The 19376-nt window shown below is 39.4% G+C and overlaps 1 protein-coding gene across 1 annotated transcript; it reads left to right on the forward strand.

Annotated features, from left to right (window-relative positions):
- Positions 1 to 242: 242 nt before the first annotated feature.
- On the forward strand, positions 243 to 2332 carry LOC133910715 (uncharacterized). Its single transcript, XM_062353017.1, is given in 4 exon segments — positions 243 to 779; positions 1418 to 1735; positions 1837 to 2273; positions 2275 to 2332. Coding segments are annotated over 4 exon segments (1350 nt in total).
- The last annotated feature ends 17044 nt before the right edge of the window (positions 2333 to 19376 follow it).

Consider the following 19376-nt stretch of genomic DNA (forward strand, 5'->3'; position numbering starts at 1 on the left):
TTGCTGCAATCCAACAATCTATTCCCCACCAGATTATTTCAGATTGTAATGTGACAAAGACCGAAATACCCATGTACTTCTCGTGTTTTTACCCACCAATGCCATTCTTCTTTTCTCCCCCAGCCCGCCACGCCCCCATCCCATTCCGCCCGAAAAAAAACACCTGCTGCTCCTGGTACCCTAGGCGCCGCCGCCGGTGAAGAAGATCCCGAGAGACACGACGCCGCCAGAGGCCAAGGCGGATGGATCCGCTGGACCTCAACACGGACGCACCCGAGGTCGCCGCCGCTATTGCATTCCGGGATGCTTTGCGAGCTCAGGCTACCGGCGCCGAGTGGAGCTCAAGTGCAGAGATCTTTCCCGGTGCGTCATCCCGTCTCGGTGTAGCCTCCCGTGCCGGTGCGGCGACCCATCCCAGCGCGTCGGCCCCTCCCGGCGCGGCCTCCCGTCCCGGCGCGTCGGCCCCTCCCGGTGCGGCCTCCCGTCCCGGCGCGGCGACCCCTCCCGGTGCGGCCTCCCGTCCCAGCGCGGCGACGCCTCCAGGCGCGACAACCCCTCCCAGCGCGTCGGCCCATCCCGGTGCGGCCTCCCATCCAGGTGCCGCCTCCCGTCCGAGCGGCGCGACCCCTCCCGGCGCGGCGAACCGCTCCGGTGCGGCAGCCCGGCGTGCCTCGGGCGCCCAAGCCTACAGGATGCCGCGCCCCTCCGCTAGCCTGGACTTCGTCCCAGAAGACATGGCAGCAGTAGCATCTGCCGGCGCTCCGCTGCCCCCATCTTCGGTAAGCATTCCGGTGCATCTGCCGGCGCTCCGCTGCCCCCCCTCGTCTCTCCCTCCCCCGATCCAAATGGTGCATCCGCAATCCGCTCCCCACCGTCTCACGTAGCTTGTTTTTTTGCGGAAATTGGTGGAAAGGCAGAGGCGGTTCTTGAATAATTGCGCGGTTAACCTTAGCTGTGTTCGGTGAAAGGACCTCATGCGCCTGATAATCATTATGTGTTAATATGCATATGTAGTTCTTCATTCTATCTTCGTTCCTGTTTATTTGAGCTTCTGTAGCTCGGTCATAGATAGAACTGTTATGGAATGTTTGCCAGATGCTTGCCAGATGCTTCAGATGGTTATGGAATGTTATTTATTCGCTGTTGGTAATTCCAGAAACAGTAACATTGCAGCTGAACAATTCTGTAAGGAGGCCATAAATCATGCGTAGAGCATAGTCCCAATAATTCTGCAATTTTCCAGAAACAGTAATCATAAAATGCAAGCCATAGGCAAAAAGGGGTCCATGGGAATTATGCTCCCACTTGAGGCAAGGCCTAAAATTTCAGCATGCTCTATTCTACTTGAGGTGATTTTAAAACATACAAACCTCTAACCGCAATTATGGCACCAATCCAATGCAACATTTTTGTATAGGTGGAGGACTTTGTTCTAGACAAAGCTGAGTGGAATACCTCAAACAATGCGATATTCTGTGAAATTTGTGTTGAGGAAATCAAAGCTGGGAATAGGCCTATTGGAGTTATGACAAGTAGAGGGTATAAGAACATAGCTGAGAAGTACTTGTTAAGGACAGGGTTGCGTCACACTAAACTGCAGTTGAAGAACCGATGGGATTCACTTAAGGGTCTATATAACTTTTGGTTGTACCTTAACAAAGCTACTGGTCTTGGATGGGATAATGCTAAAGGAACGGTGGTAGCAAGTGAGGCCTACTGGAAGGAACAAACAAAGGTACTTATCCCTCATGTTCTTCTAGGGTATTTGTTGACTAATACTATCATCTATTTTTTTCCCCATACTTGTTGACTAATATTATCTTCTATGTTTTTCAGAAACGTGCCGAATGGAAGAAGCTAAAGAATGGTCCACCAGAGTGTCTAGAACTACTTGAGGTGATGTTTGACCTTACTGCTGTGGACGGTTCTTCTTCTTGTGTTCCTGGTGAAGGTGTAGGTGCAGGAGGTGAAGGAGAGGAAGGAGGTGAAGGATATGGCGGTGAGGCAAGCCCAATGAGTAGCACTACATTGAAGAGAGGTAGTACTAGTAGCAAAAGTGCTACAAGCCCGAAGAAGAAAGTAAAGAACCCTATGGTTAAGATAATGAAGGGCATATGGGATACTATGCAAGCTAATAGTGTTGTAGCCAATAAGGTGATGCAAGGAGAACTGAGGTTTGAATCCATCAAGGAAGTGATGGGCTTGGTTGTGGCGTGTGGGGCAACGGAAGGAAGTGTGGAGCATTTCATGGCTAGCCAACTTTTTGTCAAAGCTGAAAACCGTGACGTGTTCTTGACTTTAACCACAAATGAAGGAAGGCTTGGTTGGTTGAAGAGGTGGTGCCAGAAGGAGGGTTATTATTAGTCATCTATTATTTGTTATCTAAAATTAGTGAACTGTTTATTGTTTTATGACCTTATGTGCTTGTGACAATGGCTATGTAATATGTTGTTTGGACCAATGTTTGAAAATTTATGTTGCATAAATTATCTCTAATGATATGGACAAATAATTTCAACGTTATTATTTAGTGACGTATTGCAACTTTGTTTGTAGATGAACATCATTGGAAGTGATGATGAGGATGAAACACTTGAGGTTGCACGCAATCAACTGGATGTGATTCAACAATATGGAGCTATATCTTGTTTGTTTGGTACGTACTATGGTGCAACTTTCTTGAACAAATCCAAGAGAAAGGAATATGTTATATCGGGGCATGATTGGGTTATGATTACCCTTAATAATCCAACATCATGCTTCAACATGTTTCGGATGAGTAGGTCCCTTTTTGATAGGCTACATGATTTGCTTGTATCATCATATGGCTCGGGGTCAACTGGTAAGATGAGTTCTATTGAATCTCTAGGCATGTTTTTATGGATGATTGGTGCTCCACAGTCATTTAAACAAGCTGAAAACCGGTTTGTGAGGTCAACCGAAACAATTAGTAGGAAATTTCAAGAAGTGCTGGATACTGTTTATCTCCTCTCAGCAGATATTGTAAAACCAAGAGATCTAGAGTTCAGGACGGTGCATCCTAAACTACAAGGTGCTCATTTTGCACCGTATTTTAATAATTGCATAGGTGCAATAGATGGTACACATATTCCTGTTGTTGTGCCATCGTCGAAGTTGGTTCAACATGTGGGACGGCATGGATATTCAACTCAAAATGTTTTGGCTATATGTGACTTTGACATGAGGTTCACCTTTGTTGTTGCGGGATGGCCGGGATCAGTACATGATATGAGGTTGTTCAATGATGCTTTACGCAAATATGGTGATAAGTTTCCATATCCTCCACCTGGTACACTCATATATTGCCTTATTATATTACTTGTTTCAATATCATACCATTTTTCTCATCTTCTACCATGTGTTTATAGGAAAGTTTTATCTTGTTGACTCGGGTTATCCGAATCGATCGGGTTTTCTAGCTCCGTACAAAGGGACAAAGTACCATTTACCAGAGTTTAGACAAGGTCCACGACCAAGTGGCAAAAAGGAGGTATATAACCATTTGCATTCATCTCTTCGTAATGTTATTGAGAGGTCATTTGGTGTTTTGAAGATGAAGTGAAGAATTTTATTGGACTTACCAAGTTATCCTATGACAAAGCAAACAAAAATTATACTTGCATGCATGGCTCTTCATAACTTTATTCGAGATAGTGCTATGAGCGATGAAGATTTTGACATGTGTGATCAAGATGAAAATTACATGCCAATACCCGTACCATCTACATATCAAGGAAGTGGGGGCAATAGTGAATCTGGTGATGAAGAGGGAGATATGAGGGTATTTCGTGATAACCTTGCTAATGCTTTGTTTGCTATGTGAGATTAGAATGATTGTGAGAGACTACTTGAATGGATAAATACTCAAGTTTGTATTAATTTACTTTATATTTTTTTTATTTATGGACAACTATTAATTTTGGTATTAACTATGTTTCTTTTAAATTTTATTTATGCATTTTCGAATTTCAAAATAAATATGTCACAAAAGAAGTAACATGCCACCAAAACAGTCAGGGGCATTACAGACTACTAACATCTAAAAACAGCAATCCACCTACCCCAGAATCTAGGTTACCAAACAGCTATCGGTTTTTACAATCCAGATTGTAACAATCCAGCTTTTCACAATCCATAATCTATAAGCTGCTTTTCACAATCTACAGCTGAAACAAACAGGCCCTTACATAACCCCTTTCTAACCTTTTATCACTGTAAATTCATAAGTACCAACGGATCGATCAATTATTGATCTTTTATGAACCTTTAGCGATATTTCTTATTACTATCGGTTCGTGTTACGAGCTGACAATGATAAATTTATTGTATATAAAGGCACATGATCTACTGTATATAAATGCACGCGATCTCTCCAGTCTGAGCCCAAGTAGAATACAGACATGACCTCTATTTTTGCTCGATGACGGTCATTTTTTAACCTTGTGCTTGGAGGCTTCTAAACTAGGAGGAATCCACATGCACTCAGTGCTCCAATATTAGTAACTTGATCTATATTTCATTTGTAGTTAAATTTACGTACCAAATTTATTTTAGGTTTTGAATATTAGTTATTTTGCGGTGATGAACTTTTTATGAGCTAGAGCTCTGAATATTAGTTATTCTATGGTGATGAACTTTTATAAGCTAGAGCTCTAATTAAGCTTTAATTAGGGAATAAATTGCAATTATACACTCTTGTAGATGTATGTGGATTCTGTAGATCAAAATTTAGCTCTAATTGAAGGTTTAGATGATCTAGTTAATCCATAATACTTTTTTAAAAACGTGTGATTTTTCATGTACCTTTTTATCAATTCAATGAATTTGCTCAAGTCATTTCATAGAAAAAGGGTTGAATAGTCATTTTATAGTTCCAGGATATGTGTCCATCAATAAATAATAATATAAATTTCGAGGATAGCACCTTCAACTACTCGACACAAGCGGACATAATAGCTTTCGGTAGGCAGCTCCTCCGACACATGCCAAGTGCCTAAAAGTGATGGGTCCTCAACATAGACCAATCAAGACACGATGTAATCCATTAGTAGATGAATGCATGTGCTGTTGTATGATTGCTAAAATTAATTTGCTTTGGATTTTGAAAGATTGTATGTTTATTAATTTAAGAGATTTAAAATAATTAATAAAATATCATGATAACCAAAAAATTGTAGATGGACCGAAAATGGATGTACGATGCGGACCATCATGACCCAGAGTTAAGCGCTACTGCGGAACACAAGAGAGTTAAGCTGACAGAGTATATATGTTGCTCATGCGTTGATTGCAAGAATAATAAGTAATTTTCTACCATAGAGTAGATCCGTGCACACTTGCTTCAATGGGGGTTATAAGTCTAGCTATACATGTTGGACCGAGCACAGTAAAGATGACATATTGCACATGGAGGGTAACACATTGTTAAAGAAGGTGGAGACAACGATATACCAGTTGATGAGGACAACAATATGCTGGCGGTTAAGGATAAGTTGATCGACATCGATGAAGATGATCTAGATCATATGTTGCATGATGAGGAGTGGAACTTAGCCAGTAAAAGACAATATCAAAAGTTCGAACATGTGGTACATGACAAGAACATACCATTGTTCCCATGATACAAGGATAAGCACAAGAAGCCGCATACCATGCTGACACTGCTACACTTGAAGGAAAGCAATGGTTGGTCAGATAAGAACTTCATAGAGTTGTTACGTATCTTGGGGACGTGAATGTGCTGCCTGAAACTATGTACTAAGCTAGCCAGGGTGTCTGCTCATTAGAATTGGAAATACAAAAATTACATGCATATTCAAATGACCCCATATTGTATCGCAAACAGTTCACGAAATTGTATGTGTATCTAATGTGCAAAGCATTATGGTACAAGTGAAACGATGATGATATCGATAGCGATAACGCGGGGGTGAAGTGTAAGAACAAAAGACCCCCACAGCTAAGGTTGTGTGGTATTTTCCGATAATCTCCGATTCGAAACAATTGTTTGCAAATAAAAGGCATGCCTAATTGATGTGATGGCACACCAAAGAGCGCAAGAACAATGAAATGCTTAGACACCCTATTGATTCTATGCAATGAAGGAACATCAATAAAAGATACAAGAACTTTGCAGGTGATGTGAGGAATAAAATATATATTGAGTACAGATAGAATGAATCCTTTTGGTAATATGAGTAGTTATCATATCACTTAGCCTATGACTCTATGTATCTATGACATTCCTCCTTGGATGTGTATGAAACAGGCGTACATTATGAGGCTGTTGTTGATCCTAGGGTCGAAACTCCCTGGATACGATATCGATCTTGTCACGTCCCAAAGCCATAATTACGTAATTAAGCCTAATATCCTGCTTCAAAACAATTAGGTTTCATTTTGAATAATTTTGTTTCGCAGCATTAGAGCACTTGGTTTTAAGTCAATTGGATGAGAGAAAGAAATTTGGGATAGAAAGAAATAAATTCGCAGTTGAAACGGGTTTCTTTCTCTAGCACGTGAGGCCCACATGGGTGGCCAACCACCCCATCTCCTCTTGGGGAAGCAGCCCCCACCAACTCCATCTCTCTCCCTCCCACCGTGCAGCCCGAGCAGCCCCCCTCCCCCCTATCTCTCCATCGATTCCTCCCTCTAGAAGTCAAATCGAGGTATGCATGTGGTATTCACGTGATCACTAGCTCATAAGCTCCTCATCCATCTAATTTATTTTTCATTTTCCGAAAGGATTAGAGCTGTTCTTGGTATTTTTGCTTGAAGCACGAGGAATCACGTTTGGACTCCTCTTCCCGGGCGATTTCTTTGTTTCCTTCATCACCTAGTGGTCACCAACCTCCACAAGCACCGTGGGTAAGTCTCTTAGGCTTCCCTCGGCAAGAATGTGTGAATTGGTGGGTCAATTTCAAGTTTGGAGCTAAGTTTACGGAGTTCTTGAGTTCTTAAGATTTGGTGCAAAACGAGAGGATTCGAATGATATTTGTGCTAGGAATCATGTTGCAAGGCTGGTGAGTGAGTTCTATACTCTATGAAATATCTTAAACATGTTTCCCTTTGGTTTGGAGAGGCTCGCAAATCAAATCAGTCGAGTTTTCCCCCTTGAAGCAACCTCTCTGGACAATCCGGATAGTCCGGGTAGAACCCGGATAATCTGGGTATCCCAATGAAAAACCCGATGTATTGTGCTAAAAAATCGTTAGGGTTTAGGGTGCAAATTGGGTCTAGAACCCTCTGTGTAGTGTATATGTATGTTTATGTAGGATAGATTTAACATGCGAGTCGAATCGGACGAGGAAGATTATCGAGAAGTGCAAGTTTGCCGAACTTGGATATTCTTGATTAAACCTGGAGGGTCCGGGTAATTCGTGGTGCTTTTAACCAAGCACCCTCGCTCGGAGCCTCACCCGAATAATCCGTCCGACCCAAATAGTCTGGGTTATTTTGATTTAGATTTAGCATAGAACCCCCGTCCAAAGGACAACCTGGATGTTCTGAGTTCAACATGGAGTTTCAGCTTCCTTTTAGCTTTTTGAAGTCGTTTAGATCGCAAAGTTTGTTATTATTTCGCATATCTTTCACTTATAGCTTGTTGTTATGTATATTGTAGCATACATTATTGCACCTCATTCATGCTCATCATTGCATGCGTTCTTCTTTAGTGAACGAGGATCCAAAGCGTGACGCGGCAGTGATTGAAGGTGATGCCAAGCCAGACGGGTTGTGTGAATTCTGTGTGGATCAGGTAGCTGCCTGAGCAACAAGGCAAGCATGTAAGCATGTTTCTCCTACTAATTTGGATCATATGCGTCTTATGCGATAAAATATACTTTATATACGTTATGCATGTTGTTGAGTCGACGTCAGGTCTTGTATGGGTAGAACCTATGTTGATGCTTTATACTGAGTCTTGAATTTTTGTTGATCCACCTCCTTGTAATCGGGGTTTAACTTGATGATGGTTTAGTTTAAAAGTTAACCAAAATGCTTAGCCATGCATAGATTCTTCGGTAGAAGTCGAGCGGTGGTTCAACCTCGTTCATGAGCTATAAGCTTTAATTACTGTCACATTAATAACAATGTTGGGTTGATGGTGTAGGTTGGTTAAGTAGTGATGATGAGGCGAGATGTGGGCGGTGTTAGGGGTGTTTCTCCTGCCCTAATGTGGAGTTCCCTAGGGTAGGTCGGGAGTGGAACCCGGATACTGTAGACCTCTTGCATCGCTTAAGCACCAATCATTGTTCCGGGAGTTAACCTAAGTGGGCTCCACACCGAGCGATGTCTGATTCAAATGATTGGGGCTTATTAGAAAAAGTTGACACGAGTACCCCTTGAGTGGACCTGTGTGGTCACTCAACCTGTATGGTACTCGAGTCTTGTAGGTAAAGGTGTAACCCCCCAGTAGGGTGTAAAAATATTTCAAAATGCCGCTTTCTCAGCCATGAGTATGCTTTTGTTCGTTTGCAGCAGTCGTAGAGTTTCGAGTTTGGTTTGAGGTGGTTGTTGGGTTGAGATAGTTCTTTATAGATATTATTACTATGGTTCCTTTTACATATATGTTCAGTTGATGATTATAGGTTAGATAGTTGTGTTGGTTAAGTTTAGATGCTCACACATATTTTTGTCAAAAAAAATTTCGCATATAAATTTACTTAACCATGTGACCGTATTTTTACTAACATCCTAATTCATAATCCTTGGAGTTGGGTTATCTATAAACACTCAAAATGAATTAAGTCTTGCAAGTACCTTCGTACTAACACTATTTTTTTAGGTGCTACCGACCAGGAGGAGCTGGTCTTTGGATACTTCACGCCCACTGAGGGTGGCGGCGGCCTAGCGGGCATGAGTAGTTAACTACTCGGATGACGTGCTTTTGTGATGGAGCCAAATAGCATATGGCTTTATCCTCCTTTTATTGTTTATAGTTTTAGCTTCCACTACATAGTTCTCTTTTGTCTAGGAGTTAATTAGTTTCAATCTCCTCCTAGCTCTCTTTTGCTGTAAATTATAAGAAATTATGGATGATTAAGAACTTATAATATAATTAAATTACTCGATCTTTGTTAAGCTTTGTTGTGATGTGATATATTGGAAAGGTATGTGTTTTGATTTTGGTCACAAAATACATGCCGGTACTACCGGAGCAGTATTTTGATTAATCACTAAAGTCGTGATTAAATAAATGATCAATTTAATAATTAATTAGAATACTGTTTGGACGGTTCCTTACATATTTGTACCTCAAACCATTGGTTGGTGATCTTTAAATAATATGGAATTATGGTGTAAATGTATGGAATGAGTACAAACGAGAGAACTTCACCTTACGCACAATGTTGTTCGTTACAATCCAAAATTGGCTTGCCTTTGATAACTTATCAAATCAGAATGTAACATGCTTCAATAGATGTGTCCAGTTATTGGATGAGGCAGGGAGCCAGTGGCTGAAGAACACCCGAAAAATAGTTTGCATGTATCACCATAGGTTTCTATGCTAGGATCACCTGTACCACAACAATAAGAGAACTTTTGACAAGAGAAAGGAGGCTGGTTCAACTCCAAAGAATCGCACTAGGAAATATGTATTTGAGATGGTAAAGGGTATTAAAGTTATCCTTGGAAAGGGACTGTGATATACAAAAGTCATGAGTTCCCATGATAAGTCTCCTATGTGAAAAAAAGATTAATATTTTGGGACTTACAATATTGGCTGGACTTAGAGGTTCGACATGCAATCGACACCATGCACGTAGATAAGAACGTATGTGATAGTTTGATTGGTATCTTGCTGGACATAGCTGGCAAAACAAAAGATATACTCCAAGCATAGATGAACCTCAAAGATTTGAATCTCAAGAAGGAGCTACATCACATAGACCTTGATACCGGCAAAAAGTACATTCTCAAATGTTGCTACACTCTGAGCAAGAAAGAGAAAATAAGACTGTGTGTTTGACTTGCATGGAGTCAAAGTTTCGTCGGGTTACTCCACCAACATAAAGAGTCTAGTCTCGATGAAAGATTTGAAATTATTTGGCATTAAGTCTCATGATTGCCATGCGATGATGACACATATGCTTCCAGATGCAATAAAGGGCTTTCTATTGGAGAAAGTTCAAGACCCAATCATGAAGTAGTCATCATTGTTTAACATGATTTCACATAAGGTCATCGATCCATTAAAACTAGATAAGATACAGGAAGACATTGTGCATACTCTATACCAGCTTGAGATATGTTTCTCTCCATCTTTTTTTTTATATCATGGTCTATCTCATTGTTCACATTGTGAAAGAGATACAAATTCTTGGCCTGGGTTGGTGCATTGCCAAAGGTTGGGAAACCGATGTTGTCGTTGATTTCTGTATTGACTATACAAATCTCAAACCAATTAGTGTGACTATACCTCCCTATGAGGGGAGCCTATAGGAAAAGGTACTATAGGTGAGAAATCAGTTCGTACTAAGGATAGTGTTTTATTCATGCAAACATATTTTGCAGTTTTGCAATAATCAGTTGTAGTGGGTTAGTATGCCGATATGCACAAGAACATGCTACGCACCAAATCCAAGCGAAGACAGAGGTTTGGATTGCAAGAGAGTACATATATCATTTCGGTGATTGGTTACGTAGATGCATGGTAGGTAAGCAAACATAGTGTGCTCAGTTGAGAGCGTTGGCTCAGGGATCATCAAATACAATTATGACATTCTAAGGATACGACATAAATGACTATATATTTATATGTGAGCACAAGATAACAATAGAACTAACGAAAATAGTGGTGTCCGCATAGATACCTACGACACAATATTAATAGGGAGACCTACTATGGATTCATAGAACAGATTTGGAAGGTCGACAATGGAGTAGGGTTTACAAATTCATTTGAGGGTCAAAAACCACCCCTAGCGAATTTCCAAAATTCACGAATATCGGAAAATTCGCTCAAAATTTGGTGAGAATTCGGTCAAATTTGAAAATCAAAGGCAAAATCCGATCAAATTGATATTAGTTAATTGCTCAAATTCAACCGAAAACTGATCGAATTTTCCGCATTGAACGCATTTCGAACTAATTCATCAAAAACGATCTAATTTTCCAATTTACCGAGCGCATTTCTCAAATATTAGTGAAGTTAAAAAAAACCCAAAATAGCTCAACTTTATAAAATCAATAAACAATTCATCTAAGCTTCAAATCAAGTAAAACAAATTTTTTTTTGTTTCCTTGTAACATTATCTGCATGATAAAGTTATATACTCATACAAAAGTTCAATATTTGCTGTGAGTAAATGTATTTGCTAAACCTAGTTAAATGCATAGTTTACTCTTTGCTAATACAAAAATCATGAAACTAATTTTGTCAGTCTTCTTGCATGGTCCTATGTATTTTAAAAATACATGAACTCATAAAATAGTTATTGTACCATGCAGTATTGTGTAAATATGTTGCAAATAGATTAATTCATAACTTACCCATCACACCTCCAAAATTAGTTAAACCACTTTTTTTTTTACTTATACTATGCTTTATGTATGAAAAATAATGGTAGACATGAAAAAATTAATTACATTGTTGTTTCTTAACATATCACTTTATGCTTGTGAACTTGGTAAAAATCATAGAAAATTTAATAAAACTCTAAATGAAGCGATACCAATTTTAAAGATACAATTAAGATATGCCATATACAATAAAAATATTTGTTTGCATGTTAAGCTTTTCCTTAACATGATGGGCCAAATCATCCTCTTCATACGACCCATTTCATCGTTTTTTTTCTTTCAAAATTTCACTCCATGAAATATGATGCAAACGACATTATCTTTTGAAAAAAAATCACAGAAGGTCTTAGAATTGTCACAGAAGGTCTTAGAATTGTCTCTAGTATTTTTTATGATTTTTCTGAAGTCAAATTCGAAAACCGATCGAATTCAAAATGTGGTGCAGACCGAATTGACCTAATATCACGAATTTTGACTAGTTTTCAATGTTTTTATGAGCCCTGCTATGGAACTTTGAAGGTCCCTCTGTTTCGGTACCAATGGGTAAGATTCCCAAGGAGAGTCAACATCGACAAGTGTGATATTACTACCATGAACCCTAAACTCATCGGATACAAAGAAGAATCATTCAAACTAGGTAATGATGTTATACAAATCTTCTACGTAATAGATCCGGCTAACAAGGAGCGTTGTGTGGCTCTTGAAGGAATAGGAAGGATTGTCATAATTGAGAATGTCCTCAACGAGGAAGACTACAAACAATTCGATGACCTGGCTCCTTCCTGAGAGAACATCGAGCTAAATATTATGGAAGATATCGGAATCTAACTACATATGTCATGATCATAACAAAGGTCTAATCATTAAATGAAAGTAGCTAATGAGTTGTATTAATATATTGAAAATAATTTGTGTTCATTAAGGACATCTTAATTTAAAGTAATTAAGTATGCGCTTTAATTTGTGTTCATTAAGGGCATATTAATTTGAATTAATTAAGGATACACATATTTCTATTTTGTATCATTTTCCTATCTGTCTTAATATTGTGAATAATACAATAAATAAGTCTTTATTACTAATAATGAAGTAAACTCTATGATTCACTATAGTATCTTAATATATTTAAAGGGTGATTTAAAATATTGTAAATATATATTTATGTCAAAAGTAATAACCAATAAATAGGGGGAAAAGGAAAAAGGAAAACAGTATCACAGCCGGCTCCAATTAAGAACCGACAATAATAGGATATCACTGTCGGTTCCAATTAAGAACCGATAGTGATACGCATCATTGCCATCTTCAATTAAGAACCGGCAATGATAATTGTTGGTTGGTAACTAGAGTTGGTAGTGATGCCATATCCCCATATAAGTCCAACATTCTCAGTCGTCAACACTTAGTCATTTTCACCATCGCGCCTCCTCCCTGACTCTCAATCCCTCACTGTGCCACCACCTCCCTGATACTGGCCTCCACGGCAACACCTGGATCTGCCATCCCCTAAACCTCCTCCTCGACTCCCTCACTGTGTCGCCTCCTCCATAGCTACCTCACCGTGCCACTGCCTCCTCCATGCTGCACTGTCGTGCGACCATCCCATGGACTTCCTTCACCCCAACGCCATTGTCCATGCCATTGCCTCCTCCATGGATCCCTCACCTCGATGCCGCTTCTTCGGGTCCCTCACCTCGCCGCCACCTCCCCCATGTCTCGCCACCATGCCGCTATCCCATGGACTTCCTCCACCTCGACACTGTTGTCCATGCCATCCCCTTCTCCCTGGACCCCTCACTGCGACACCTCCTTCACACCATGCCGTCATCCCCTAGACTTCCTCCACCCTGACGTTGTCGCCTCCTCCCTCACCACCATGATGACGTCCTAACCACCCTTGATGATCTCTTTCCAACAACCATAAGTAGTTAGGAATGGGTTGGGAAATTTTAGTGAATTAGTTAGCAATATTAGTTAGGCAATTAGTAAATTAGTTAGTAATTTTAGTGAGTTAGTTAGCAATATTAGTTAAGCAATTAGTGAAATAGTTAGTAATTTTAATGAATTAGTTAGTAATATTAGTTAGACAATTTTAGTGAATTAGGTAGGGAATTTTTTAGTTAGGAATTAGTAAGCATCAATTAATTTAGGAATTAGTTAGCAATCTTGGTTAGGAATTAGTTAGCATCTATTAGTTTAGGAAATAGTACGCAATTTTAGTTAGCAATATTAGTTATGCAATACGGATGTGGAGCAGTTTGACTTTGTTCTATATGAATGGTAGAAAATACATTCATCTTAGAAAAGATGAATGTTGTTTTCTCTCATTCATGTATAACAATGATATTCTTTAAGAGAAGACAATAGAGATGGTAAGGCATTTTTTTCTGGCACGCACATTGAAGGATGTGAATCATATTTTCCATGAGTATTGTGGTACTTATGATTCCAGGTCCTTCATCATGCGTGTTGTAGAGATTTCCTCATGTCATCTCATAGGAAAAGGGTTGAATAGTAGTACTATGGTTTAGGGTAAGATCACTTTGAATAGTAGTACTATGGTTTAGCGTTTAGAATGAGTTCGGGTTTAGAATTGGTAGAGAGGCTTCAACATAAAAATTAGGGTTCCATTACTAAATAATAATGCAAATTTCTTGGGATGGCAATTCGTCACCCAAGTTTGCAACAGCATCAAGAAGGTGTCTCATCTGACCCGACCCAATTGTCGGAAGGATATGGGTCCTCAAATATGGGCCAATCAAGAAGTGGTATCCCGATCGTCTCCTCAATATGGACCATCCTGATGCCACTGACGTCGGTGAAGAATCCACTAGTACATGAAATTCATATGCTATTGTATGATTGGCGAAGTTCTAGGTTCTCAATAGTTTTTGTTTCTCTTATGTGAAGATGTTTGATGCTCTGAATGATCAAATGATTTTTTATGGTGGCTAAGGTCCTAGCAAGATGTCTAGGGGATGACTTGTACTTGCGGAGCTCTCGGCACTCGGTGAGCCTACTGCACCATTGGCATTAGTGGGGCCGTACAAGACAACATGCGTGGTTCTTGTTAGGGGTCATGTGCCTATCACCTATTGATTTTGAAGTGGTCACCAAGATAACCAGTGGGTGTTTCCCGATGACCTCAAGGACTTGATGTGGGGCATGTTGAGATAAAAGATTAAGTTCCCTCAAGGGTCTGACCTTGTGGTAGCGAAGAAACATGCATTATTCATCATGTGCAATTCGTTTAAGAATTAAAAATCACACTGAAGAAAGATTATGTGAAGGAGGGTCTAACACCAGACTTTGACAAGTTCTTGCAATTGAGAGAGTATTGTGATGACTTTATGGTGTACAAGACGTCGAAAAAAGCTGAAGATAAGTGAGGTTAACAATGCCAACTTGGAGAAGAATATTTACCCCCACACACTGGGCACTGGTCAGTACTTGAAGAAAGTACCCGAGTGGGAAAGGCGGAAACAAGAACTAACCCACAATGATGTCACACCTATGATGATCGAGTAGGGCCCATGATCAAAGCACTAGCTATTTGGGAGGGATGCTTCTCTCTCAGATGATGGCAGCTTATGCTTCAGAAACTCCAAATATCAGGAAGTGACACAAAGGCTTACAGACACCCTTGTCCACTCTTCCAAAGGCTATTTCAAGCTATATAGGGATAATGATGAGCTAACCTTGACCCGAGGAGACAAGGAACATCGTGATCGCACACGAGGCATTGGTTTGGTGAATTGGTATCATGGATTCCCAAACGACAACACAAGTTATAGGAGTCGGAAGAGAAACAAAGCTAAACATGAGGAAATGTTGGCCCTTGTATGAGTAGAAGTACAACAAGAGATAGAACAAGATAGATAGGACATGGATGCTTATGTACGATAAGCAATACAACAAGCCCTTTGCCAACAACATCAACTAGTCGACCATAATGTTGTAATCACCAGCCCTTGTGATTGTTGGAGTAGCCACGGGTCCATGGGACTTCCCGCAGAGGATTTAATCATTTGGCCCATGGATGCCATCACGGTATGGATATCGTGTGAGCTACATGTGGCCGCTAAGAACATTACCATCAAGGGTGGCTGTGGGTATGGCTTATTGATGCGTGGAAGGCAGCTTTTGCACACCAGCCAGATATCGTAGGGCTATGCCTAGGTCAAAGTGGACAATAAACTTGGGCTGGATATCCCTGGTGAGGAGGGGAAGAAGATTCTAGGAGAAAATGTGCATGGTTTTGTTGTGTGGCAGAAGTGTTACATAATCTTTGAACCAAGCACGGTTCTTGAGCCGCACTCTCCATTGCCACCATCAAGAAGAAGCCCAACTACTCTAACACCTAGAAGAAATCCAACTCCTTCACCACCACCTAAAAAGAGACTAGCAACATCTCAAAGGATGCAATCATCTCAAAAATCGTGTTCATCTCAGAAGCGTGAACTACAACCATCTCAGAAGTTGCAATCACCTCCTAACTCTAAAACGAAAGTGAACACCAGTGTAACTTCACTCTTGAAATGTCCAAATAATAGTCATGAGAAGATTCCAATCGATCCTGCAGCAAAACTTTGTTTCTTTTAAGCACAGCCAAAGTTAAATAGACGGGGGTGTTTTTACCTAAGCGATTGTCAGACTACGAGCGCATCAACAGTAAGCCTTACTTGAAGAAGGCGGTGGTGGAAGCGTTCCTTGCAGAAACTGGGATTTCAGCATCTCAAAATGTAGAAGCTCAAGGAGATGGTGCGTAGTAAATTCTAGCTGCACCTCTTAGATGGAAGTTTCAGTTGGGCAAACCATTGGTTGATTCAGCTCAGATCGACAGCCTAACAACTCAATTTCAGAGATTTCATGAGTGGTACATGCAACAGTTAAACCAAGGTAGAGAAATGTTCACCGCCAAATATAAACATAAAGATTTTCACAATGGGGATGACATATTGTGGTTGCAATTCAAGGAAATGTATCAATTGCAGTAGCAAGATGCCATATGTGTATCTATACTTAATTGTTGTACTATGTAAGTGTCTCATGTATAATTAGCGGTATACATTCTTATATCATTAAATTGCATGTCTAACTTCTTTCTTATATAGAATGGAGGTACAAAAATGTAGAAAAGAGTGCATTTATAAAGTAAGATTCCTCGACCCAACACTAGTAAACCAGGATCTTGTTAAAAAAATTACAAAATAAATTAAAGACTGATTATTCAGGGTTATGCTCCACCATCAATACATGATATTCATATTTTTTCCCTTACAACTTTAAGTAGGTGTTTCACTACCTACTTGTTCTACTCTTTATGTGCAACATGATGTTCTAACTAATTAAGTTTTGTGATGCATGTGCAGTTATCACTAGATCCTCCTTGTTATCCGGCTAGACATTAGTAAGATTGTTGTCTTTGAATCATAAAGGATAGACCAAGAAAAAATACTAACCCATCATAGACATGCTAAACAAGTGACCTCGATCATCATTTCGTTATTCCTCTGGTAATCTTCCATTTGATTGAATCTAAGTCTAGTTACTAATCATAATCACGAAAAGGGTGTATCGACGATACTGTAAGAAGAGTGTTGCCAGACCTTTTTAAATCACACTCGGCTTAATCGACAGTGACAATTGTCTATACAGATAAGAGCTAGCACACACCCGCCATTTGATGTGGCGAGTGCCAATGCTTATCTAAAAACATCAATAGTAGCTACTATTCGATTAAATTGAGAGTAATTCTGGCAGCTTTGATATATGCTCAACAAGCTCCAAGATCATAGCATATACCGTTTACAACATAGTTTCATCACAAGATATAAATAGAATGCAAAGATTTAACTTAGGTTGCATACCTTGTCCATAATATCAGTTTCTACTTAATATCAAAGTTTCATACACAACGGATAGTATTAACAATAAAATATCAGTTGCATCGTTTCCCAAAAGGCACCACCAGGATTAACTTGATTAGACCTCCTCTACTCTAGCCATCGTCAGCATCGGCAGGATAGAAATATTCATACACTAGTTCATTGTTGAGTATGAAGGTACTGCAAGACTTACATAATATGTGTATATACTAGTCCCGACTTCAAGAATAATGTATTTGGATGAATAGCAAGGAAATGACCACAAAGTTAAGTTGATTCAGTGAAAAGCACTTTGATCAATATAATGATAGGAACAACTAATATTGATCGACAATAACTAAAACCTTCGAGAATGTAAACTTGGTCAACTCAAATAAGTATCGACGGATGCTTCTCCTAAAATCTCACACATAATTTTTATTCCGTCAGACTAAATGAAATTATACGATTGATGTCCAATGGACATTAAGCGTGCTCATGATCAAGAGTGTGGTAATTCAAATTGATCTTACACCCTATAGGGAAGTACTTCTTTACCCATACGACACAAGACTATTCAGCTTGTACAACAAATCATGTTACACAAGAGGGTGCCCATGACAATATTTCCCAAATAAGTCCCAACCGTTTAGAGCATGCTCCTAATGGTGCGGAGGTTACCTAGGTCCACACCCAAAAACCTAGATACCTCTACAAGCGCGTATCACTCACACCTTAGACGTTCATGCCAAAGGGTCGCAACTATAAAAGGTATTTGTCTCATCTTTACCATATTCAATATGTGGTAGTACAAAAAAGTACTTAAGCCAACGGCACTAACGATCGGTGCTTAAATGATGCAAGCAGTCTATGACACCTAGGCCTCCTATCCCGAACTTCCCCTAATACCGTCTGCATCTCATCTCAATTTATATGGCACTTGGGTCTCCTCTCCCTAACTGCCTCTAACACTGCCCACATCTCTTCTCAACCAACTCATCATCCCAACTTGTAATTCCTTTAAAACAGTAATTGAAAGCCCTATAACTCGCGAACAATGGATGTTCCATCGCTCAATTTCTACCGGTGACCTATGCATTGCTAAGCATTCTAAACTTCTTTTAAGTTGGACGTTAACATGGTTATACCTAGGATACAAGGATGAAAATCATCAATATATCAAGGTAGGGACACATGAATCAGATAGGTTCCACCTAATTCCCGACATCGACTCGCTAAAATATGCATATACGATTCATATTAATATCTAACAAATTGACCAATAATTGACCAATAATTCACCAAAATATAGGAGAAATATGATAGATGTTTGTTTGATTTTTCTTGTTCTTCACTCACGAATTCCACTAGTTCATCTTCGGGTTCAAGCATACGACTCTCTGAAATGTCATTTTCTAAATTAAAAGAATGATGCATCACAATGAGTATAGATGATATGCGATGAGAGATGCTCCACAATGCATGAAAATGGTGGAGATGTAATGCATCATGCCATGAGTTTATAACTTCAATGATTTTTCTTAATTTGGATTGCCATTAATTGTTTAATATTTTCCTATATTAATCAAGGTTAAACCAAAGATTAATCTTAAACAAAAAATTAATTATGTATAGCATGAGGGTGAGTATTTTTTTTAATGAACAGGGAAAATGCAATAAGATTAATAAAATTGGTTTCACCAATTTTGGACTTACCAATAATTAATTAGTAATTAGTAATGCTTAAACACATTTAGTTAACCCTAGAAATTTTAGTACATATTTCATGACTCCTAGTATTTTTAAGATGTAGATCATGATCATACAAGGCTAAAAAAATTGGTTTCACTATTTTTGGAGCTATAAATAATTTACTATTCATTTTAAAATATTCAATCGATTTAATAGTGTAAGAAATAAACTATTTTGTAATTTCCAAAATAACTGAATTAAACAAATATCTAA

Source organism: Phragmites australis, chromosome 3, assembly GCF_958298935.1.
Source record: "Phragmites australis chromosome 3, lpPhrAust1.1, whole genome shotgun sequence".
NCBI classification, from domain to species: domain Eukaryota; kingdom Viridiplantae; phylum Streptophyta; class Magnoliopsida; order Poales; family Poaceae; genus Phragmites; species Phragmites australis.